This window comes from Trachinotus anak, unplaced genomic scaffold, assembly GCF_046630095.1.
Source record: "Trachinotus anak isolate AG129_WGS33_773 ecotype Australia unplaced genomic scaffold, CSIRO_AGI_Tana_v1 ptg000042l, whole genome shotgun sequence".
Lineage (NCBI taxonomy): Eukaryota > Metazoa > Chordata > Actinopteri > Carangiformes > Carangidae > Trachinotus > Trachinotus anak.
Genome location: NW_027273893.1, coordinates 409,472 through 434,963, shown reverse-complemented (window position 1 = coordinate 434,963; position 25,492 = coordinate 409,472). Strand labels below are relative to the sequence as shown.

At 43.6% G+C, this 25,492-nt stretch overlaps 1 protein-coding gene across 2 annotated transcripts; it reads right to left on the bottom strand.

Moving 5' to 3' along the window:
• Nucleotides 1-6,664: 6,664 nt before the first annotated feature.
• On the bottom strand, nt 6,665-24,212 carry bnc1 (basonuclin zinc finger protein 1). 2 transcript variants are annotated; one of them, XM_071472956.1, is made up of 5 exons: nt 23,911-24,212; nt 15,302-15,404; nt 13,146-13,381; nt 9,543-11,605; nt 6,665-8,997 (listed from the first exon to the last, which is right to left on the bottom strand). In XM_071472956.1, exons 1-5 carry the CDS (start codon nt 23,923-23,925, stop codon nt 8,187-8,189), a joined length of 3,228 nt encoding a protein of 1,075 aa, XP_071329057.1. In that variant the 5' UTR covers nt 23,926-24,212; the 3' UTR covers nt 6,665-8,186. The 2 variants fall into 2 exon arrangements, with proteins under 2 accessions (XP_071329057.1, XP_071329056.1); XM_071472955.1 differs by lacking the exon at nt 23,911-24,212 and adding an exon at nt 20,977-21,091.
• Between the last annotated feature and the right edge of the window lie 1,280 nt (nt 24,213-25,492).

Sequence of the window (25,492 nt, the reverse complement as noted above, 5' to 3'; positions counted from 1 at the left end):
ATAAATACATCCACTGTGAGTGTGAGGAAAATCCAGGTAACTTTTGAACATCTAAATGTGGCAAGAACAAACTGTAACAACTGGCACTGTCCATTTGGTTCATGTAAAAACTCGAAACTAAACACAATATCTCTGTAATTTAACTTGTGCTTGGTAAGATGCATTATCTTCTCTGGAATATTCTCAGAATGATCTCTGCAGGACTCTCTGGAAATCCTCAGTCAGGTCAAAGAGAGTTGCCACAAAGTTTTTTATGTCATAAAACCCACTGCTTCCATCTAGTGTTGTCAGTGACAACATACATGTTAGTGCAGACAGGGGGAAAGGGTCACATGATGTAAGGAATGAGCATTGTGTAGTGAGCCTGTTTTACACAGGACATGTTGACATGTAGTAGTAATAAAAAGCACAGATGTATATAGTGAAAATGAACAATAGCTGAAGTCCATACTGTAGCTGCTTCAGTGTTAGAGTTCTGGTTTGTGCATACTGGCTCACTGTCACACTGTCACACTGTCATGACTTTGTTGTCATTGTTCATGTCATGAGTAAAACCTGTTACAAGTCAAAATGTCTGCAGTTTAAAAAGCCTTCGAGTACCAGGTAATGTTTGCTCTCATACAATGACATACCCTTCTTTTCAGTTTCCATTTTATAATTTAAATTTGAGAACACATTCATACTGTGTCAACTCACCTTTGCTCACATACATACATTTACTGCTGTTTTTCACTTCTATATTATTTCTATAGTTGTGATGTTTTTATTATTTTTTGCAATATTTGCAAAAATGTGCAATGGACTTAAGACCTCAGAGCTAAACACACTCTTTGTTATCTTCATTTCTTAATTTCTGTGTCAAGGAGAACCAGCAAACTCAGACCTTTATAGCACAGTGTAACCGCCTGTTTCACTATGCATATGAAAATAAAGACTCTTGAATCTCTGTAGTTTAACGTCTGTGTTTGATGATGTGAGAGCGTTTTCAACAGTTCTACAGACTGAAATGGTGAAAGTGAGGCCAGACGCAGCTGCTGAAATGTTAAAAAGATAAGTCTGCAGTTTCCTCAGCCAAAACAGGAACTGCCGTTGTAGCCAAGAGAAAATGAGCAGATTCCATATTATGTATTTGTTTGAGCATTCAAGTATCCAAAGGCTCTGCCCCTTCACTTTCAGGCGCTCAAGAAAAGGGTGCAGCAATGGCAGATGTTGGTGTTACCCCACAACAACATGAGGGTGAAGTCATATTTTAACCTCTTGCATAACTTTAAGAGATTCTGAATGTAAGTCCTTTTCATTATGTTTGTCAGAATCTGGTTGTGTTTCCTAAGCTGTGGTGTGTGGAGCTGTTAGAGCCTCAGAGCCACAGTATAAAAAAAACAGCACTAAGCACTCACATGAGAACAGTGATGTTTTTTGCGCAATTAATATAATCTGTTGACCAGGATCAACATTTCATCTGATGAATGTTCACTGAGGTTTGCTGGAGGCGCCGTCAGGACAAGGGCCCCATCAGAAACTTGTGAGGGGTCTCCTGCACCAGCAGGGGGCAGCACAGGCCTGCAGAGGGGCAAACATCAGCACCAGTGAAGGTCTGATTCCCAGCAGCAAGGGGCAGACTGGCAGCAGTTCTCACTGTGGAGAAGCTGGAGGTTTATGAGATTTTAATTTGTGTACACAGCTGAATTAAGGCTGCAGGACACTGTGAGTTGAATGTTTTTTCCAGTGTCTTTCTTAATTATACTAAACTCCACTGTTTAACTATTGGTGGATGTAACAACTATGTATAGGATATAGTGTTTTTTTTGTCATTTCAGGACTTGTTGGGGCACCGCTTTCACTCCGCTTCACCTCCAGCTCCTCTTCCTCCCTCATTCTACAGAGCATTTGGAAGAACAAAAGTCATCTGCTGTCCATCTGGCTGTTGAGCCGGATGGTAATACCCCCTCATATTCTTCAGCTTCCCAAGCTGAAGAACACCTCCCACCCGGCCTTACCCTCACACTCCCCCCTCAACAGCCCTCATCCCCATCCCAGGACTGAGAGGTGGGATCCGGTGTCAGTGCCCCAGAAAGACCCCTGTCTCTGGAACATGTGGCAGGATCAGCCGCAGTGTTGTTCAGAGGGCTCAGTTTCACTGTTTGGGATTCTCACAGTAACGTGCACACATCCGTTCCTTCCAGGTGCTGCCTCACAGCAGATCTAACTTTCAGGACAGCAGTCAGCTGATGTGTTCTCACCTACAGCCTGAGAATGACTTGGTTTACTCTTATTTTCTGAGCACTCCTGGTTTACACCACACTGAGTGTCACACTGAATCGAAGAATAATTTCATTCAATATTTATTAATTAATTGATTTTTACAGTTTGAATCTGTTTGTACTTTTGACCTTTGCCTCTGTTGTTCATGAAAACACATATGCCAAAGAAACACAGAGCTCAGATCTGGGAATTACTACACTGTTTATAATCAGTAGTTTTATATTAGCAATGGATCAGTTGACCATAATAATAATAATAATATAATAATACTGAGACAAATCCACAGAGAGTTATCAAACAGCTTTAGCCCTTTAGCCCCTTTCAGCTCATTATTTTGGTTTTACAGCTGCTGCACTTGACCGTCCTGCAGCAAACAGCAGACAAAGTCAGCAGCTAAAGAGCCAGATATTTTTCTCAGGATTTGCCCAGTGGAGAGAGAAAACTGGACAGAAATAGGACTCCAGATGAACACCAATACTGCTCCATGTCTACTCCATGCAGAATTAAGAAATAGTTTGGACTGAAACAATAATTCAAGCCAGGAATTTTACTCCATTCCCAGGCCACCTTCACACAAACCATCAGACAGTTAGTGTTGTAGGCTAGCCCTGGTTGTTGATGTAACAGGTGCCAGAGCAGCTATCTGGGAGGAAAATGATCCAGATTATAAAATCCAAACTTTTGGGACTGAGCAATAACTGCTTTCTGGTTACAACTTGGTCAGCTGTGGCTCAGGAGGCAGAGCAGGTTCGATCCCTGGCTCCTCCAGTCCACATTTTAAAGTGTCACTGGGCAAGATATTGAAGTCCAGATCGCCCTGATGGCTGCTCCGTCAGTGTGTGGGTGTGGTGTATGAATGTGTGAGTGAATGGGTGAATGCAGCAGGTACTGTAAAGCACTTTGAGTGGTCCTTATGACCAGAAAAACGTTATATGAGTTTACTATTTACTCCTCATGTTTTGGATGATTAAATGAAATCAAATGTTCTACAACTGATGGTTAAGGAAAGCTCAGTGTTTGAGGATGGCAGCAGCAGCGACGCTGGCGGTGACACACAAATGAGCAGTTCAGTGAGGTTGACATCACGCACGGGTGAGGTGAGCTTTCTGTATTATCACAGGTCAAGTTGACTGTTCACAGAACGAATCAGCTCTCAGGCCACCAGGAAACATCTCATCTCATTTTCAACATTTTCAGCTTCAGTTTTCACCTCAATTTGTGCCCCCCATATTCATGCCCACCCCATTTGTGTCTTTGCATTGAGTGTATATGCAGTCAGGTCAGCTCAGAGTCATCGTATTCAAGCTGAACTCACCTTTAGGACAGAGGCAGGGTCAAAGAGGAGCAAGACCCGACTGTGATGAACAGATTCAGGCTTCAGTGTTCCTCTGTGTCTTCTAAAAAAGGAAGTAACACGTTGTCTTTGGTCTGTGGTCAAAATCAATCTGTCCTAAACACTGCAGGTTTATTTCAGCAAACTGTTGCAGGGAAGGAGCCATGCTTCTTAAAAATAGCCCTAAAGATGCAAGTCGTTCCAGATACAGATACAGCTCTGTGGAGGAAGTTGAGCAAGTGCACCACCTCTACAGATGAGCCAGGTTCTCTGCTGAATATTGTCGCCTACATACAACACACAGGAGGGACTGAAATAACCCATTGTGCCCTCTCTGAGTGGTACTAGATTTCTGCAACGTGCCAGAGAAAAAGGATGGGGGCCACTTGTCAGAACTGGGTTTTTCAGCTCCTAAGTGATGAGGAACAGCTCTGCAGGCTCACTAATGTACAGTAAATGTGATGGGTGGGTTGAATTGTTGAGTTATGCAAGGCTTTCAGCACTCTGTAATAGTGCAATACTTTGGCATGTTGCGTAACAGATTTGTCCTCCTCGCTTTTTCAATGTGGGCCCAACAATACTTCCACTGTCCCTGGTCCATTTCCATCCATGCCCTTTAACTTTGCATAGCAGCATTGCAGCGATTAATTCACCTCTTCAATAACCGTGAGAGCTTTTTTCAGGTCATGTAGTGTGATGCCATTTTGAGGCAATGCAAATTTTAATCTCTGCTGAATGTGACTACAGTGTCTCTGCCATTTTACCGAGCCAATGGAAAAGATAACAAAAATCAAAATATAATCAAAACACTATTAATCCAGTTCCAACAAAAAAGTCCTGCCTGCTGGAAGTTTCTCACCTCTATGAAACACTTCCTCTGTGTTCTGTGTGGGTCTGTGTTCACTTTTCCTTTTAGAAGCGAGTGTTAAAAAACTAAAAAGTGTGTTTATTTGATTTTAAAATACAGAAATGAAAACTGGAAAACAATCTTTTTCATGCTAAAAAAGGGATGATCCAAATTTAAATTTATTTTCTGTTTAATAAAACATATAAATAAAATCAACAGATACAGACACTGAGAACTGCATGTACTGCACAGAAACAGAAACTACACTGAGACGATTTCTCAGGCAAAGTGTGGCTGGAAGACGATGTGATGTTCTTTGTCAGGTTTAACGATGATGATAAGGCATCTGAAGTCTGTAGTTAATGAACATTTAGAAGCCGCACTGACACTTTTCATCTGAGGGCGAACTCTTCTGTTCCTGATCAGGGAGTTTCAGACAGTTATAGAAAAGTGATCTGCAGTGAATCGCTGTCAGAGTCATTCAGTCAAGTCCGAGTAGACTAAATAAAGCGCTGATAGCGTCGTTTGAGTCCTGCCTCAGTTTGATCACTTTATGTGACCTGTCTGAGTGTCAGTGGACTGCTGATTACAGCATAATTACTTTTGGTAATGGTCAAGACAAATAAACCATCTGACTCCTGCATCTCCAGAAATAAGGTTACAAAGGTTCCTTCCTCAGATCAAGTGAGTGTTCGATGTTTGAAATTCACATTGTTAAGCTAAAACAGCCCTAAATATAATGTGGGTGACACCATTTGATCTTTATAATGTCTGTAGTGATTAATGAGTATAATGTTACGATGGAGTGTGTCAAGAATCTCAGTCTAATAACTCTAAAAGTTCATAGACTATGGGCCTTGGACAATTTCTAATCAGCGATGAATTCGATCAAGAATATCATGTGGTTGTCTTGTGTTCAGTATTCTCTGTTTTAGCTGTGTAGGAGCATCCAGCATCACCTGTCTGACCTGTTTTACATTCTGCTTTCTGTTGAGTTAATTTTTTGTGATATGAAATATAAAATGAAAATCAATCTTTTTTTTCACTTATCCCTTTTTGACCATGAAAACAGAATACCGTGTTTTTATTTATTGTATTTTGAAAAGAAAATCAAGGTTGACCTAAACCCAGGATTTCTATGGACCACGCCTGTCCTCAGCCGTCAGTGAGGCCTGATAACTTCTGAAAACAAATCCTGGTGAGATATCTTTCTGAACCACCTGGTTTCACCCCAAAACAATTACATGGCTGAGTTTTCCCCACATGAGCTGATTTACACCAGAGCTAAATCATTAGATGTTTTCATTCATTTTGAAGGGTCAGTTCATATTTTCTTACACACGCTGTCACCAGTTTTCATAGGAATATCTCATCTGGTGGATCATCCACAGTAACAGAGATGCTGTCTCTGCAGACAGATGTTGATGATTATTTTAAATGTTGTTTGTCAATGATGCAAGAAAGTCTTAGAGCAAATGTCGGGACAATTATAAACCAAAAATATCTATGTCATCTTGTAAATTTGGTGAAGTTATCCTTTAAGAAAAAATGACAGCTTTGGTTTCACCTCAGTTTTGAATGACTTGTTAAGAAGGAAATGTTTTGCAGTGAAGCATGTGTGATCCTGCCAGCAGCACCGATACTTTTTGTGTGTGTTAGAGGCTCATCAGTGCTGCTCCGCCAAACGGCAAGTGTCAGGCCTGAATCAGACACTGCTGCCGTCATGCGCGAGGCAGCATGAACACTCGTACATCCACTTTACATCCTTTGTATCAGCGTATTAAAACACACACACACACACACACACACGTGTGTAATTATATATACACAAAATTATACACATATATGTACATACAAATAAGCACAATCATACATTTATTGTTATGAGTGAAATTTATTGCACAGAGCTTCAGCACAAATTTGCACATGGCACCAGAGCCAAAATAAACCGTTGTATATGTATATATACATACAGGCTATGTGTGTAATTATAAAGACTAATATATATATATATATATATATATATATATTTGTTTGTGTATGCGTGTGTATGTGTGTGTGTGTGTGTGTGTGTGTGTGTGGGTGGGTGGGTGGGTGTGTGTCTTACATTGGCTCTGGTGCTACATGCAATTTTGTGCTGAATCTCTGTGTAATAAATTTAATTCATAACAATAAAAAACATGATTATGTTTATGTCTTAATGGATAGAAGACTGAATAGAATGAGGCTTGCAAACATATGGCTTTTTATTTAATTGGAATGAATATTGTAACATTAAATCAAAGGAAACATGAACACCTATCATTATGGGTCAGTTATCGCTCCTTTTTTTTTTTTTTTTAACAAATCCAAACAACAAACAGGTGGGATCTTCAATCTGGATCCACTGCATTTAAATACAGAATGTAAAAAATATTCAGAATACTGAGCAAATTGAGAACAGTAAACCATGGTGAAATAATCAGACATGTACAACACAATGTTCTTGTTCATTCATTTTTGAAAAAAAAGAAAAACATGTAATGTTAGTGGTGAACTTTACCTATTTTATACAGTATATTTTTTGGTTTCTTTCAAATAACAAATTACTCTATTCACAGAATATACAGCTCAATAAACATTTTGTTTACCAGGTCTTTTTTAGGGTGTGATCACATGCTGGGCCATTATTAAACTTTTTTTTCTGTTGTGATCATTTCTCAGTGTCTGACTCATTCATAGTATGTTACACTCCTGCCGTTGGTCCAGTCAGGAAACTGTGAGAAACCTCAAAGACAAAACAACAGAGCAAAGTCTTTATCACATCTGGTCCCATGAGCAGATCTCTTCACCAACACACCAGCAGAAAAGATTGTTTCACCTTGATCAGTCAAATGTTGTTGTTGTTGTTGTTTTGTGAGTTTTATTTCATTCACAACAGAGCCCAAGTCTGAATACTGCTGTTAATCACAAAGTGGCTGAGAGACGACTGGACGGGCCCTTTTAATACTGCACCCCCCCCACACACACTCACAGTGTGAAGGGGTTTCTGTACACACCTGTGGACCGAAGAAATCTTTGGTAAACATCAGCAGTTTGCAACAACCAGAAGAGTAAAGACATATCAGACAGGTCAACACCACACAATAACTTATTGGTCAAGCTCACAACACAACAGCTTTTTAACAAAGACTCTTTTTGAGTTGTCCAGATTGATGAAATGATGGATGTAGACGTTTCTTCACTAATGCTTCTGATCAATGCACAGCGTCACAAGGAAGATCTGACATCTGATGACAAAAACACCAGAAAACTAAATCTGTTTCATGATTCAACTCTCACTTTGACAACGTGAGGAAAAAACTGGGCTGTAAGGCAAACCAACAGAGAAATGAGCAGGCTACTGCATTACAACCAACAACAGAGACTCATCATGTTCCACTTCTCGGGTCTGAAAATTAATGTAGTGACAGCTTCAGTTGTTCTTTATACACTGTGTTGATATGTAAACACACACAGATCCCAGATGTCATTTTACATACAAAAAAAAAAAAATGTTCCAAAAGGAGACAACAAATGAACTCCTGACTGTACTTTATTTTTCTCTCTCTATTTCACAAAATATGACAACGAGGATGGACCACAGTCCAGACTTTAAAAAGTGCTAATTGGTGAGCTTTTTTTAGATGCCCAAAAATACAACAACAACAACAACAACAAAAAGACAGTTAGAATGGATGAAGTCAGTCACGTGATCTCAAATCCCTACTCCTGGTCCATTGTGGCCCCTGAGCTGAGAGCCAGGTTCCTGTGGAGGTTTGGGTTCTGGCTGTGCCTGTTTCTGCTTCTCACGGAGGAGAAGGATGTGTCGCAGCCTGGGACTTTACACTTGTGAAGGAGTCGTAGATGGACAGTTTTGAAATGGGCTCTGAACGTGCCCTTGTTGCTGTAGACCTTTTGGCAGATGTGGCAGGTTATCGGCGATCCACCCCCACTTCCCTGAAGCCCGCCTTGTCCTCCCCCAATGCAACCGAGGGTCTTCTGTCCCCCGAGCTCCATCTCCTCGCCCCCAGGCCTTCCCATGCCAATCCCATCGTAGCTTTCATCACTGTCCTCCATGGGGAGTGCCTCCTCACTCTCTTCAATTCCTTCCCCTTCATCACTACCCGCTCCATCTGAGTCCCAAGAAGACTGTGCACTGCCGCTGCCACGAGGTGGGGCAGAGGAGGAGGTGCTCAGGTCCAGGACTGCCCCATCCTCCCCTGCTCCACCACCTTCTCCTCCACCTCCTAATCCCTCCATGCCTCCTAAGGGTGACGCTTCAGCACTGTCCGGTGCAGTTGACATTTTGCTCATTGGGAAGACCAGACCCATGCGGTTGTGTCCTCGGAAGATGACGGAGGTGTGGCTGGTTGGGTCTCGATGGGGCAGGTCTCTGTCCCGCTGGTCCTGGCAGTAGTCCAGACCAGCAGAGTCTCTGTCTCTGCAGTGGGATGAGGGCAGGTAGAGGGTGCTGGCTGGGCTGAATGATTCTTTGGTCAGTAGCTTGTGGTGTAGGTTCAAATTTGCACTGTGTCTGCAGACAAAAACAAAATCTGCATTAAAAATCAATTCAGAATATCACACAGATCATGTTTTATCTAATAGATCTTACAGAGCCATGTTCAGCTGAGTGAGGCCCTCTTCACCATGAAAAAAGAAAAAGAAAAATACAAGAAACTCATTTTGAAGACATTAGGCTGGTGTAAGAAGAGTGGCTGTGTGCACTTCTCTGTGGACTGAGGCTTTGATACTTTCACAGTGTTAATATAGAACCTAGACCTGCTTTATAATCACAAACACATGGACATCTACCTTTAGACTGGATGGACCTTTAAGGGTCCAAACATCTTCTGTGTCCATTCTAACCAAACCAGAGTCTTTGATTTTGGTTCCTCCTCCCTGCCAGCACATTCACTGATTCAACTGATCTGATGCTAGATTACTGAACCCCAGGGTGTTTGAAGTGGAACCACAAATTACCTGCCAACTGAATTAGGATATGAACACTTGCCTCTCCAGGAAACAATAAAGTGGCTCACAGTACAGGCTCACATCAGTCAGAAGATGGTTGCCTCTCACCTGTCTCGGCTCCTGCGGGAGGGGAAGGCAGCGTTGCAGCCATCCACTGTGCACATGTGCATCTCCTTCAGGTGGACGTTTTGGTAGTGCATCTTGATGCTGTACGGGTTTTTAAAGGTCTTACTGCAGATTTCACAGTGGTTTGTCAGGTCAGCGTCGGGGTCGAAATGAGACAGCCCCGAGTCACTGTAGTCATCTACGCAGCTTTCAGATCCCTCCCTGTTGCGGTCTATGAGCTGGAGAGCGTCCCCGTTAGTCAGCCTGTGCTCAACCTCATCCCATTTGAGCTCTGACATTCTGTCATCTGCAATCAGTGAGTTTGTGTGCTCCCTGTCCACCCTGTCTTCATTGCCGTTGAGTTCCTGACAGAGCAAGGTGTTTTCACAGCGGTTCTCCAATCTGTTCTCGAAGGGGGATGATGCACAGGTGATTACCCCTGTGTCAGGTTGCCTCAGCCCATCGTCTTTGTTGTTCCCCTCTGTCATTTCTCTGACTAAAGTTTGGTCTTTTTCCTTCTCTTCTCCAGTGTAAGCCCCTCTCACCTCCTTCTCCTCCCCAGCTGGTCTTGTGCACCTCTGCCCTTCTGCTCGGCTGCCGTCACACTCCTCCTGGTCCCTGCCCTGTAGAAGAGCCTCATCCTCAGAGCTGCTCCCGTTATCCATCTGCTCATCTCGCTCCACTGCCTCCTTCTCTATCTTTATTGGCATGCTTGACTTCCGTGACTTCTTCTTTGGTATTGGGTCTGTCATGCAGGGCTCAGGGGCTGTGATGGGTTTGATGGGTACAGAGGAGGACAACAGAGGAAGGGAGGGTAGCGCTCCTGGAGTGTTGGCAAGCTCTGCTGGAGTTACTAGGCTGCGGTAGAAAGGCAGGACTGGCTGTACTGTTTTTAAGTTGGGGAAGAGGATGCCACTCTGGCCCATGCTGGGGAAGGAGCTGCTGTGGAGCTTTGAGCCAGTGTCCACATGGCTCACCATGTAGCTGGGCACTGATTTATGGCTTTCTGCAGAGCAGACGGGGATGGAGGTTCCATATTCAGGCCTCTTCTCTCCTTGAGAGTTTTCATCAGCAGACATGCTGCCCCGCAAGTCTTTGTCCCGGTTGTTGCGGTTCATCGGCATGTGTAGCCGCGGGTTTGGGTTGGCACTGTGGCGATTGCGACTGCGCAGTGAGCTGAACACCATGTTGCAGCCCTCGATGGTACACTTGTGTTTAATCTTCAGGTGCACTGCATTGTAGTGGATTTTCAGTGTGCCTTTGTCGTAAAACGTCTTCTCACAGGCGTTGCAAAATACGCGACCCTTCTTCAGAGAGCTTCCGCCCCCACCACTTCCTGCAATCCCTCCACCACCACTCCCATTCCTGTCCAGGGAGCGCAGTTTGCCCTCAGGAGACATCTGCGCTACATCAGAGCTCATGGAAGGCGTGCATGGCGTAGAGGGCCCGTCCGAGTAGTTGTCACTGGTAGGGAAGTCCTCTGTCTCGATCTTGGTGGTGGTGGAGAGGCTGTCCATCGGCTTGTCTCCGATTCGGTCTAGATCAGCAGTGAATGAGACAGAGCTGGAACCAATCAGGCTGCTCTCTGGAGGTCGCGAAAGAGGGAGGGGGTTGTCCCTCCCTAGACCGTCCCGACCTTGATCTTCTCGCCTCTGCTCCACTGACCCACAGCATGGCTGCTGGTGTTGCTGGTGCTGCTGTTGCAGCGTCCCTGTTGGAGACCCCAGGAATGGGGCGGGAACAGAGCCTAACAGCTGGAATGGCAGCATGAAGGCCATGCTGTTGATAAAGTTCTCAAAGTGGTGCATGCTGTTGCCGCTCAGCTTATCCACTTTGGATGTAGAGAGGTTGGCAGCAGTGCGTGGGGTGTTGCGCTCAATGAAAGTGCGGATGTCTGAGTTGGTGCGGGTGCTGGGAACCAACACTGCTTGGCCCTCCTTGTCCTGCAGTGCCATCAGCTCCACTATGGACTTGGTCTCACCAAAACGCAGGAACTGCTGCAGTGTGGCAATCTCCTCCTCGAATGTCATGATGGCCCACCGGTCCAGCACCTTCCCTGCCACATCCTACCAACGGAGCAGGACGACAGGGAACAGCAGCATGGGACAGGGAAGGGGAGAGGGAGGGAGATGAAATAGATTGAGAAGGAGAGGGAAAGTGATAAAAAAGAGAAACGAGAGAGAACAATTTCATCATTAGCATTATAAGTGTCTGTTGGGTTGCTCATACATATTCACATAGTGGGTTAGATGACACACCCTATAAGCAGAATGGCAGGGCAGCTAAATAAAGGAATCAGATGGAGTGTTAATACAAGCAGGCAGCGCAGAACCCTGAGAACCCTCATTACACAGATACTGAGTGTTTCATCTTGCAGGTCATTTCTCTTCATTTAAATCATGTAGGTTTACCCACTCTGCATCAGAAGCAGAACACGTCTCAGTGAGAACACGCATACAAACATACCAGCAGACACGTATACTGACGTACACACTCCCAAAGGCATGCAAAAATAAATATGTGCACACACATACCACACACATATACACATGTGAGGGAGGGGTAATCAGAAGGAGGCTGACATTGATCAAGCGGCTCCTCTCCCCCTTAAACCAGCAGTAATCACATGTGAGTTCAGGCGTCTTTGAAAGTGAGGAGCAGCTTCGTGCCATAACCGTGATTAATATTTCATCACAGAGCATTCATTGGGCGCCTGTCGAGGATTCTGACTCTACGTTTGCCATTAGAAGAGCTAACATGAATTAAACGCAGTCCAGCTTGAATACTTGATGATGTACTAATCGAAGCGAGAGCTCTCGCTGACACAGTGCCTGCAGCCCGGGCCTCAGTCAGCTTGGCTCTGGCTTGAGACAAAATCTGGAGCAAAAGATATCATATTTACAAATCTGCCCGGCACAGTTTGAAGACCTCCCCGAGCTCGTGGGACCACAGCAACAAGTGGGCCACATCACGAAGAGAGTTCATAGCACTGGTCACTACATCACATCCCCACACTCTCCTGGCATTAGCCATGCTTCCCACTTCTCCTCCTCCTCCCTCATCTTCCTCAGTTATTCCTTTTGTCACTCCCATCACATACTCTCTCTTACTTATACTCTGAGTTTTAGGTTCCCATGTCAGCCTGTGTGCTGTTCATACAAGCCTGAAAAGAAAGAAACTAAACACTGTGGTGGAATTGTTTTGATATTTAAATGAATAATTCAGCAACAGTTTGTTTTCTTTACAGGATTGAGATGAGAAGACTGATATCAATCTTTTGTTTGTGACAAGAACACAGCTGGAGACAGAATGTGTTACAGACTGGTGAAACAGCTAGCCTGACTACGTCCACAGTCCAAACACAGGCCTCCCAACACCTCTGAGGCTCCTCTACATGATGAATCATATACCTGTGCAAGAACAGACGTGTAACATTTTCGGGAGAGTTATGTTGTGGAACTATTTCCTGATGAGCAACAGTGTCTATGGACCTTAGCACTTTTTCGCAGCATTTCCAGTTGTAGCTCACACTGACCGATATTTGATTCTGGTTTTGGTCTCTGTACAGTCACAATGCCCAGGGGTTGTTTTCGAGGTGTGGCTCACCTGGAGCACGTATCCTCGTATGTAGTCCTGCAGAGTCCAGTCGAGGGCATTGAGGATCTGGATGACCTCCTCCTGCTTCAGGACGGAGAACAGGCGGTCCAGGAGGATCTTGAGGCGGATGGGGATGGCTTGGGTGCCATACAGCATCAGGCTGCAGATGTCAAACACCACGTTGGAGTGCACAATCTCCACCTGGCTGCTCTGGTACATGTGGTGCACCCTGAGCTTGCTCAGTGCTGGAATACACACATCAGAAGTGACTGGATAAGATTACATGAGTCTGTACTGACACAGAGGGAGGAAACTACACAGCTTCAAAAATGTGTGTGAGAGGAAGAGGTGGCTGGAAGAGGAACAATTTATAAATGTAAGTAATATAGAAAACTAACTGATTAAAAAAATGTGGTACAGGAGCAAAACATCACTGTTGTCATTGTTTGTTCTTATACAATACATACATTTAAATTTCCACTGAGTCAGCTGCTGAAAAGCTGATGTGATTCACACAAAAATGAGTTTAAATATTTGAATACTGTATGAGCAGTAAATAATAAATAATAAATAAGAGAATATTATCTGAAAAAAATAAAATGACACTATAGCTGTTTGCATACCCCTTCATTAATATTAAAGGCCAGTGCTGCACAGATTGACAGATACTTTGACTGCTTCATTTCAAGTTTTATTTAGCAGAGCAGTGCTATAAAAAATTAAGGTGATAATGCTTTATGCAGCACCTTAATTAAATGAGTTGACAAATTACATAAAATGTTGGAGACATTAGTGTAATTACTGTAAACAAATGAGCCTGTTCAGCAGCTCACACACTGTTTTACTTTCTGTCTGTCAGAGAATAAACAGATTCAATGACAAGAAAAAATCCTTTACAGAGCCCAACTTTAACACAGTGAATCCAAATGATCTTTGTTTCCAGTAGCTGAGTCTGTGTGCAGAAAGCAGGTAGGTGTGAGAATGAATGTGACACTGATAGAATCATGATTTCAGATGCTACATGTAACCAAACAAATTACAAAATAAACACAACTGATTCAGGTTCTATTTGTCCGGGTTTTGAGGTACCTGTCAAGTAAAATACAATGGAGGCGAACAGACTTTATTTCATGGTGCTCACAGTCCTGGATCTATAGTGAGGACTAATGAGTCTGCTGAGTCTGAGCTGGTCTTCCAACCTGACTTTGGCCGTATCACCAATGACTTGTGACTTTACTTGGGCTTCAGCCTTTTGATTTGACTAAAGATGAGAAAGAATGTTAAATAAAAAATGTGTAGTGGGTCAAATCTCAATTTTCTGATGGTGGACTTCCTGTAAATCAGTCCAACAGCAGCCAATCAGGTGGCACGAGCTGAAGGTAAAAGCTGCATGTGCCAGTGCAGACCAGCACACAGACAGTAATAGTGTGACAAGAGTAACACTCAGATTTTGAATCTTTTGAGTCTATTTGAAAGCAATAAAATACAAATCTGTAGCAGCATTCATTATTTATGTAAATATCTATTATTAACTGTTACTCTCCTTCAAATTTTGAAATGGCATTAAATTGGCAAATGGTGCGTAACAACCTTCTTTTTTTAAGAAGAGATTTAATAGAGGATGCTGAGTTTGCCTGTGTGGGATGAGTCCACAGTGAGTCCACAGCTGAGGGGCCTCCACCACCTCCAGCGACAGGAGGCGTCAGCAGGGCCCTGCCAGAGGATGCCAATCATCACAGGAGCCTGACCACTGAACAAGCAGCAAAATCTGAAAATCCCCTCTAAATCGCACAGGGGAGAGTGAGGGGGGGCAGGGAGGGTTGGAGCGATGTGGAGGAGGAGCTGAAAGACCCTCAAACACACAAGACTTACTGTGACTTGCGGAACAGTAACTTTTTCTTGTGTCCTGGTTGCTCTGGAAAATCCACAGAACTCACTTCAACAGTTTTTATTGAATCTCTCCATTGATAAACTTCTTCCTGTTATCCTGATTAACTGGGGCCATATTTTCTAAAGACACGCCGCGGTTGAGTTGAGTCATTTCTCTATGCTGTGGGTGCAAATTCAGATCCGTTCAGATCCGTTCACAAGCTGTGCTGAGCTGAGACAGACACTTCAAACCCTGGACAAATGGAGCAGGTGGGAACTTTGCAGTGGGCTCTTACCATGTGCGACCCAGCCATGTTTGCAGTTTTCACACTGTCTTCTCTTCAGCTTCCCAGGCTTGAAGCTGTCACAGTTACAGTTCACCAAAGTGCAGCAGATAGCCTGTGAACACAACAGATACAACAATCAGTAAGAGAAGAAAATAACCACTGTATCCTGTATTTGGAATCACTACCTGATTATCATTTCAAATGTATCGATACATAAAAATACAGTCAGTGTTTGAAGCTAGCTGCTGCTAAGACTGACTGAATCATTCAGACCTAAGAAACTGTGATTTTTACGGCTGCACCATTTTCATCCACCCATTAACTATACGTCTGATCTTTGAGGGTCACGGAGGCCAGAGCCTGTCCCAGCTGACAACAGGTGAGGGTGGGGTTCACCTTAGCAGGTCACCAGTCTATCACAGGCTGACACATAGAGACAACCGTTCACACCTACAGGCAATTTAGAGTCACCAATTAACCTAAACCTAACACATTCACATTTTTAAAGACATACGTGGTACTGTTGGAAACTTTGAGATCTGGTTGTGGAGCTTGCAGCTGTAGAAGGTTGAAGCTCTGTTGAGGCAGAGACTTGACATTATTGATGTTTGTCCCTTTCATTTTTTGTATAAATTCAAAGGTTTAAAGTGGTCACATTTCTCTACGTACAGGAAACCTCACCCTCATTCTCCTGTAACTGTGCAGTCAAGGAAAAACTGTGTGTGTGTGTGTGAGTGTGTGTGTGTGTGTGTGTGTGTGTGTGATCTTACACAGCCACGTGAAAAATGTACAACAGTCAAGTTTGCCACAGAAACTGAAAGAAAGAGCATGATTGCCTTAAGTATTTTTGCTCCCTCCCTCTGTGTATCACTCAGTGCCTGGTTTACCCTGTGAAAGAAGTGTCAGCACAAGTGTGTGTGTGTGTGTGTGTCAGTTCTGCTGTAGGGCAGGTCCTCTCTACGGTAACGAGAGGTCTCAGACACACCTGGACCAGCAGAACTATCTCAATCAATCAATGCCTAAGGCACACACACACACCCACACACACACACACCCACACACACACACCCACACACACAGGTCAGAGTGCTCTGTCTATTAGCTCATTTGCTAATGGCTTTTATCTTCTCAGGACAAGCATACAGAGGAGAGAGTGGGCGGAGCTCAGCTCAGCCTCAGATAGAGACGCAGAGTGAATGGCAGTAATGAGTCCAGTTTTGTATGGAGCTGCTGACTCGGCACCGAACATGCGGAGAAGATTCCAGTGCGCTGATATGACTGTACCCCCCATCCCCCACCCCCTCCGCCTCGGACAAAAAAACATTTAAACTCCAGGAACTGCGGGAAAAGCATCATCAGACTCATGATCAAAGCTGTGTTGTTAGCGCCACATGCTGAAAAGCTCAGAGTGGCTGCGGCGTGGCACCTCTCTCCCTCTGCATCTATAATGCATGATCAGTGGGGTTTCAGTATACATGAGCGGCATGCTTAGCTCCTCGATGGAGCTCACTCCCTCTCCACAGGCAGACAAGGAGCAAAAGTGTGGGTGGTTGGATGAGTAGGGGGCCTCCTCCTCCTCCTCCTCATTTAGTCATTGGCTCGGTTCGGTGCTCAAGGCTGGGCTTGTCCTTGAGATCTGGAATCACATTATTTCACCTCACAATAACCCCTCATCATTAGGACGGATAAACTGACCGGAGATGAAGGTGGCGGCAGCGAGCTGGCCTTGAAGCACAGTGTGCTAGCTCTGGCCTTCAGTCCCATGACATCCATTCCTCTCTATTGCGCTCCCTGTCGGGTTTCATCTCCAGCAGGGCAGCTCTGCGTCCTCTGGACACTCGTGAGGTGCTCATCTCTCAGCAACATAATCCCATCATTACAGAGCACCAAGAACCAACAAGGCCCAATTAGGCTAATCCCATCCCACTGTGGGTACATACACACCTCCTGCTGCTGCCCCCTCTAATATACATCTCAGTCAGATTGCTCTCTCACACACACACACACACACACACACACACACACACACACACACACACACACACACACACACACACACACACACACTACAATACACTGTGTACTCCTGGACATTTATCCTAATTAGCAGTTAGCAGAAGAAGAGGAGGAGGAGGCCAGCACTACAGTGGCTCTTGGTGACCCCCCCCCCCCCTCCTCCTGACTGTTGTCTCTCCAAAGCTGCGGCTGTGAAGTGAAGTCGATGACAAGAAGACTAATTGCACAGAATGATGCGTGCGGGTTTGTGAAACCAAAGCCAACACAGTGTCGCCATCTTTATTTCTGTGATGTACAACAGTGTTGCCACACCTGAGCGCCCCCAGTGCCCCCACCCCCCTCCCACACACACACCTCTACACTCACCTTGAATACGTTAAACATGAAACATGCCTCTGATTAGCATTTCCATAGTGGCCATAGATGTTGTAAACCACTGACAAATGGTGCAGGTTTGTGTTAAACAGGCTGGTCTGTAGTAAACTGGGAGGCTCCAGGAGAGTTGGCACAGCTGTAGCATTACGCCTGAGAGGCAAAACCCGAGGCACAAAAAAAACAAGATCGCTTCTTGTAAAGCTTCTTCCTGATGATTAAAGGCGACCAGATGAGCATCAACATTTTGATAAACTCATCTGTGAGGTAAAAAATCTTAACTCATGCTTCTGTAGATTTACTTAGGTCACATGATGAGAACTAAACAGACGACATGACACGTTCATCAATATAATCGAAAAATTTGGTCAGTGACTGCGTCTGGTACTATGAACCTACAGTCACCACCTGGGTTCCTCTAAATCTCTTCATCTCTCTCTTTGTTAGAATTAGTTTGACACTGGCAGCTGTATCGAATGAGTGAATCCTGCCATCAGTCTTTAGTCCCTGTGTTTGTCTGTTTGTTGCTGCTGAGAGCGTGCACTAAGAGGTCAGGCTGTGTGGGAGGGATGGAGGCTGTGACGGGGGGTTAAAGAGGGAGAAGGTGAGGTTAAGAAAAGAGAAAAATCTGAGGTGAAGTGAAGGCAGCATCTGTATATCAAGATGACTCCTGAGTGAATATACACACACACACACACACACACACACTCACAGTGAAAAACACACGTGTGAGACAGCACTGATGTTTGTGTAGGATTTGGTGGGCTCCAGTTGACTTGTAGATTGAACTAAACAGCAGCGTGATGATTGACACTTTAAATGAAGATTCAAACCCAGCTGTTTCCCAGGTTTCATGACATGATCGTGACCACTTCCTCAGTCCACTGCTGCGCTGCCTAACTGTACTGCCTAACACTGTGTAACAACACTACAATCACATTAACAGAATTTAAATGTATGTAGTGACCTTTAGATACAGAACGTCTGGCTCTAATGTAGAAAAACCACAGTTTACAATCTGAGCCAGAATCAGACAGAAGTAAAAAAAACACAGCTATGTTCTCCATCCCACCACTGGGATACAGCCATAACATCCTCACACACACACACACACACACACACACACACACACACACACACACACACACACACACACACACACACACACACAGCAATAGAATGAAATAGTCTTTTCTGGCTCTTAAAATTAAATCCTGCCATATGTTCTGAGAAGCTATGGAGCTTTAGAGACTGAGCAGAAGTGAACAGCTGCCTGGACGGAGACAGTTCGGGGATGGACGGGTACTTGTTGGCCTAATGCGGTGGAAAACTAATCAATTAGCAGCAGCCCTGCACTAACTGACACTCAATGGGGAAATGAGCGGAGCTGGTGCCAGAGAGTGAATAACAGCCGAGCTCTCAGCAGCTCTGAGGACGAGCGAGGCTGATGGCCGAGTGAGACGGCATCAGATTTTACTATCAGCCATTAATCAGTTAACAAGACAATTATGGCTCATGGGAAATAAAAGAAGTGAGAGTTTTCCTGACGGGAAAATAGAAATGATGATTGGAGCCTTAGATTTTTAGCATTTACCTACAAATTAAACTGTGTGTTTCTTTCCTAAAAGAACCACAGGCTGGTGGTAAAACTGACAATAAGATTTTGATTATTACTTTTAGTATTATTACTAATTATTTTTCTTTTTAAGATTTTTACAAGTTTGCAATATTCACTGGTGACTTTCCCACATGTACATAAACATAAAATCAGTTGATACCATTTTCTAATAAGGCGGATTTTATGAGGGATTAATAATAACAGACATAACTAATGATTAATGAATACTTTACTAATGCTTTAAATATATAAGACATTAATGGGAAAAAAATCTGAATTTCCAGGTTAATGGTTTATGACTGATAAAGCATCAGTAAATTATTAACCATGAACAAAGTAATTAGTTACAATTTATACAGTTTGTTGAATGAGTTAGTCATTTATCAAAAAACTGATTAAAAATAAATAAATAAATAAATTTTCACTGGTTCCAGCTCCTCAGTCGTGTGAATTTGTTTTCTATCATATTTAAGTTCATCTCTTTGGCAGTAAAAAAGGACGATTATTATGGCTTTTTAATGACAAAGCAAATAATTGATTAACTGTAAAACAATCAACAGATTCATTTATAATAAAAACTAATCATTATATAAAATCCAACTGTTTTTAAATTTGGAGGAAATATTTATAAAAACAACTTTTTATCCATTTAAGTTGTAAGAGCATTCACACACAAGAGAATTTACAGAATATCTATTGAAATAAATTTTGGATTGTAATTAAAAAAGAATAAAAATAAAAATAAGAACAAAATGAACAATTTAGTGTTTGCTTGATACAGTTTGATTATTCAAAATTAAAGGATGGTTAAACTGAACAGACACAAAAACGGATCAAGACCAGCTGGATGTTCACACACAGACACACACAGTAGAAATAAATGTTGTATCCAGCCTGAACACAGAAAGACTCAGGAATGTGGAGGGAGGACGGTGCTGCTGGTACCACTCTGATATCCTGCTAACAACACACACCTCCACCAATAAAACCTCTGACTACACCTTGTCCCACCGCCGATCACAGCCTGAGCCTGCGTCGTGTGTGTGTCTGTGTGCGCGTGATACGAGCATAGAACACAGTCTCATGAATAAATCACACCTTGGACCAACTTGTGTGTGTGACAGCAAGGTAGTAAAATGTTAATTGATGACAAGTGTTAGTTAAAGTGAGGTTAGAAAACATGAGGTGCTCAGCAGGCGACGTGATCCCGCCTCGGCTGATGATTTAATGCCGCTGCACTGAGGAAGAGGAAGAGGAAGCACTTTAACACAGCAGCAGATCCAAACCCTTTTCACTGAAATGATTACATCAAGATTTACATGAAATATTTAGCTTTTTATATCCAGCCACTCAGCTGTGAAGCTGAGTTTCATTCAACAGCTGCCTTTAAAGTAAACTGCATGTCAGTAGTAATTTAAAAAATTCAATTAAATTCAAAAAACTAAAACCACGTGTGTTCCCTCAGCACAGCTCTGAAGCTGAAAAGGAGACGACCAAACCAGGGAAATCCTGGGCGAGTACAAGTAGTGACAGGCTGAGTTTGAGCCTATTAAGAGTCTATACAGCCCAAAGACGGCGTGAAAAACTCATTATTTCAAACTCAGCCAGCAGTCAATCACAAGCAGGCACACACACACAGAAACACAGCATCGCACACAAAAAGGTAGCAGAGTTTTACCTGAGTATCCATGAGAGAGTGGTTGTCTTCTTTAAGGAAAAAAACCTTAAAAGACAAAGAGATGAGCTTGTGGAGTGGAGGTGGGGGTGGTGGAAAAGCAAGCCAACGTTTGGTTGGCTTCCTGGTGTCTGTGGCTCCCCGTTAGGAACTTGGAGGGAGTGTTTGGCTCAGAGAGGGAGTAAATGAGGGGAACATGTTAGTACACTGAGTCTGAGAGAGTTTGGCTCCCAGCTACGCTCTGATTAATATCACATCTCCCTCTCTGCTCGCCAGCCTCTTGACAATGTTGTCACATCTGGCTGACAATCCTCACAAGCCTTTTGGTGGCAGCGCAGAGCAGACGTGTGGGGTGGCTGCTGCGTGTGTGTATGTGTGTGGAGTTTGGGGGTGTTAAGGGGCTAGGTTGGGGCCAGGAGGGCGGATCACAGCTCAAGGAGACGCTGAAGGGGGTAAAAGGCTGGAGCAGACACACACACACACACACACACACAGACACACACACAGACACCATCCTCTCACGGATGGACCATCATGAACCTAATGAAGCTGAGGAGGTTGGCAGGCTACAGTCACCACCACTGACACACACACACACACACATAAAAACACACACACAAAGTGAAATGCAACTCTGTAAAGATGAGCAGGGGCCCAAGCTCTGAATCATTTTCACTGTGTGTGTGTGTGTGTGCCCTGGGGGCCCTGCAGCACTAAAGAAGAACAGAAAGACAGCCACAGAAAGGGCTGGAGGTAGAAAGAAGAAACAAAAGATGGAAAGCCTGAGATGCAGCAGGAATAGAGATGGGACATGAGTGTGTTAAAGGAGGACATTCAACTGTCTCTCACACACACACACACACACACACACACACACGCACACACACAAATACATCGAAATCACTTCCGTATATTGATAGACTAATGGCCTCTCTCATCAGAAAATGGAAAAGCCGACTTGTTTGAGGAAGAAAATACAAACCTCACCAGCTTGATCATGATTCAATCAATTTTACATTTTTAAAATATTTGTTTTATAATGAATATTTTTATTCTAAGCTTCACCTTATACCAATGACTAATAAAGCATTTTAGAATCGCAGCAGCTATGAAGTGTATCAGAACAGCTCCTATAATCACATTTGATTGATAAATAACATCAAAAAGTCTGAAAAAGTTAGTGCCACAGATTTATATGAATATATATTATATTAATCTTTTATATTAATAAATAGAGATAGAAATGTGGTAAGTAAATGACAAATTACAATGCGCTGAAACCTGAAAATAATCTCTTTATTTTAACAGAAAAAATCAATCTAAATAAATGTAAGGAATAATTTCCTGCAGCTTCACAGTTCTGATAATCACCTCTGCTGTTCACATGCTCCTCATTTCATTCATCACATTTCTTTTCACTGGTTGTTGTGGAGGTTAAACTGTGGCCTGTTTGGATGCTCCGCTCTGACAAAATAGACCACAACTGTTTCTTCTCCAACTGTTTAACACAAACACACACACACACACACAGGCATGGGGAGCTTGGTTCGCTGCTACCAACACCACCACTACACAGACAGCTCAGCTAATTGTTACATTATGGCTGCAACAAAACATTAGGCTGCTGTTAAATTACATTCCAATAGGCTGCGGCCAGAGGCTACAGGAGGCTACAGGAGGATACAGGAGGATACTGGAGAATACAGGAGAATACAGGAGGATACTGGAGAATACAGGAGAATACAGGAGGATACTGGAGAATACAGGAGGATACAGGAGGATACAGGAGAATACAGGAGGATACAGGAGGATACAGGAGGATACAGGAGGATACAGGAGAATACAGGAGGATACAGGAGGATACTGGAGAATACAGGAGGATACAGGAGGATACAGGAGGATACTGGAGAATACAGGAGGATACAGGAGGATACAGGAGGATACTGGAGAATACAGGAGGATACAGGAGGCGACAGGCTGCTCTGCTTCCCAAACTACAGACAGACACATGGACAGATGTGTGGATGGAGAACAGGCCCAGGTAAACTGTGGGCTGGTTCTCTCTCCACTAACAGTTTGAATGACAGGGGTTTCTTGTCTTCAGAACAAGGTTTAGAGTGGAAAATAAATGAACATGCTACAATGAAGTAAAACTGATAAATATAAAGTTTGTTGAATAGATAAGGGAAAGGAAAAATAAAGAGGAAAAACACAGAAAAGAGGATGAAACAGAAGAGGATCCCATCGGAGACAGGAGGAAGCCTGACTTCTGAAGGCATGTGAGGACAATCTGTGCAGAGCGACGGCGGCAAACGCTCTCATTCTGACTTCTTCATAAGTCACATAAAACACACACACTTCAAGAGTCTGAGAGCGACTCAACGCACAGACACATTGAGTTTTGAAAACTTTCAAACGCTGAATTTATGTGTTCATTTAGAGATTTAAGAGACTTAATTCAAATTCACATTTTACTTATTTGATTTTCATTTTACTTTTTGTCGAGCTGCTTGTTTTCAAGGATATTTCACATTTGAGAACTTTGACCCTTTTTGCAAAATGATTAAAAAGAGTTTGAAGTAAAAAATATTCATATATAAGAAGTCTTTTGACACTTGTACTATAGATTAGTATGTAACAACAAATTCTAAAGCAAATACAGATAAATCACACAATCACAGAAAAACTAAGTCATATCAGCACATTCCTACTCATGTCACACATAAACTAACAAAAGCACATGTATGTAACCACAGAACATAAAACATCTCTACACATTTCAACATGAACGTCTGCACTGCTCCTGCCCGTCACTGCGATCTCCGTGAACTCCCTCCAGTTTGTCTTTGTTAAAGCCGTCCTGATAATGTGTGCAGGCAGTGTGAGAAAGAAGAGCTGAGCAGACAGAGAATAGCAGTGAAAAGCCGTCTCTCTTACCTCGGCCATTATCATTTAGTCGGATGTTTCCAAGGAGACTGTAGAGTTTGCCATTCCCTGCGAGTCCCACAAAACAACTGCCTCCAACTCTCCTGCCCGCACAAGTACTAACGCAAAAGAGCCATCACACCCAGCAGCGTCTCCTTCAACAACAGACACACATGTACTCTGCTGCTCTCTGTTCTCACACACACAGACACACACCAAGCCACCAACACTCACTCCACTAAAAAGAGAAGTCACTGTGCTTTTACTCTCACTACGCACACACACACCTCCTCTGCTTTCTCTCCTCTCATGCTGCCGTGGACTGGCTCTAAACTACTCAAGATGTTGAGTGTGTGTGTGTGTGTGTGTGTGTGTGTGTGTGTGTGTGTGTGTGTTTGAGTGTGTGTGTGTGTGTGTTTGAGTGTGTGTTTGTGTGTGTGTGTGTGTGTGTGTGTGTGTGTGTGTGTGTGCGCTCAAACTGGGCACAGGGGGCTGGAATGAGATCCTCCCACTCGGCATTCTCACCTCAGGAGCTGCCTGCTCCCTCCCTATCCTGTGCACAACACACGCACTCGCAAGTACACACAGAGGTGTGCATGCTCTTTCACGCATGCAGACACACACACACACACACACACACACACGCGTCTACCCCCTCAGAGTCACAGGGCAGTCCCCTCACAGCTGGCTGGAAGAGGGCATGACACTCATCTTTCACAGAGATTTGATCAAAAGGAATCACAAAGGCTGGAGGCTCTCCTAATGCAGTCAGGGGAGACTCTCCCTCTTCTCCCCTCTCTCTCTCTCTCCGTCTGAGTAATGCCCTAAATCAGCGCTGCCCCTCTCGGTGCACACAGCTCAGTGTGTGTGTGTGTGTGTGTGTGTGTGTGTGTGTGTGTCTGGATTCACCTTAACACAGTCCTGTGAACAGCCTCCATAACAAGTTATGCCTTGTGCCGTCAGGAATGTGTCAGTGTCTGTGCTGAGTGTTTCTCTGGAAGAGGGGGACTTCACACATGACAAAAATTAAATCTGTGTTGTCTTTAGGAGTCTGTGCACCTCAGGTTGGGGATCAGACCTCAGCGCTGTTCTGAAATGTGCATCAAAACCTTTGAAGTATTGAATCTGGTGTTGAAACTTTTTGGACAGCAGCAGCTGACAACTTCAGCTTCTTTTGAGTCTGCAGAGGAATCAGCTTGGTTAACAGCGACATACATGTGGTGGGACAAACATACTCCCCATGGTAACAAAGGACACACATGTTTGGAGCTTTACATAAATCTACAGTGACTATAGGAAATAAAAAAGGCTGTGTTTTTTTTACTTTTTGGAAGATCAAATCCAAAGTCATTGAGGGCTCATTTCAGCTCTGGGTTTATGTTTCCCATTCATAACCACAGGTTGACTGTTGACTCTAAACTGTTACATATTTAAAACTGGTAACTGTGACACAAAGACATCGGGGAGGAGCTTTAACAGCAGTGACATTCAAATGTTGAGGGTGAAGAGGAGGCTGCCGCTCAATATCAACAACATGTTTGCCATGATTTCTACAGTGTGTCTGCTCAGCTCATGGTGAGTTTATATAGATACA

What these genes read in the sequence shown, in the direction of transcription:
- bnc1 (XM_071472956.1), bottom strand. An exon ending in TACGAGGATACGTGCTCCAG is followed by an intron (nt 11,606 to 13,145) that starts GTGAGCCACACC and finishes CTCCGTTGGTAG; the next exon opens with GATGTGGCAGGGAAGGTGCT. An exon ending in TCCCGCAGGAGCCGAGACAG is followed by an intron (nt 8,998 to 9,542) that starts GTGAGAGGCAAC and finishes TTTTGTCTGCAG; the next exon opens with ACACAGTGCAAATTTGAACC.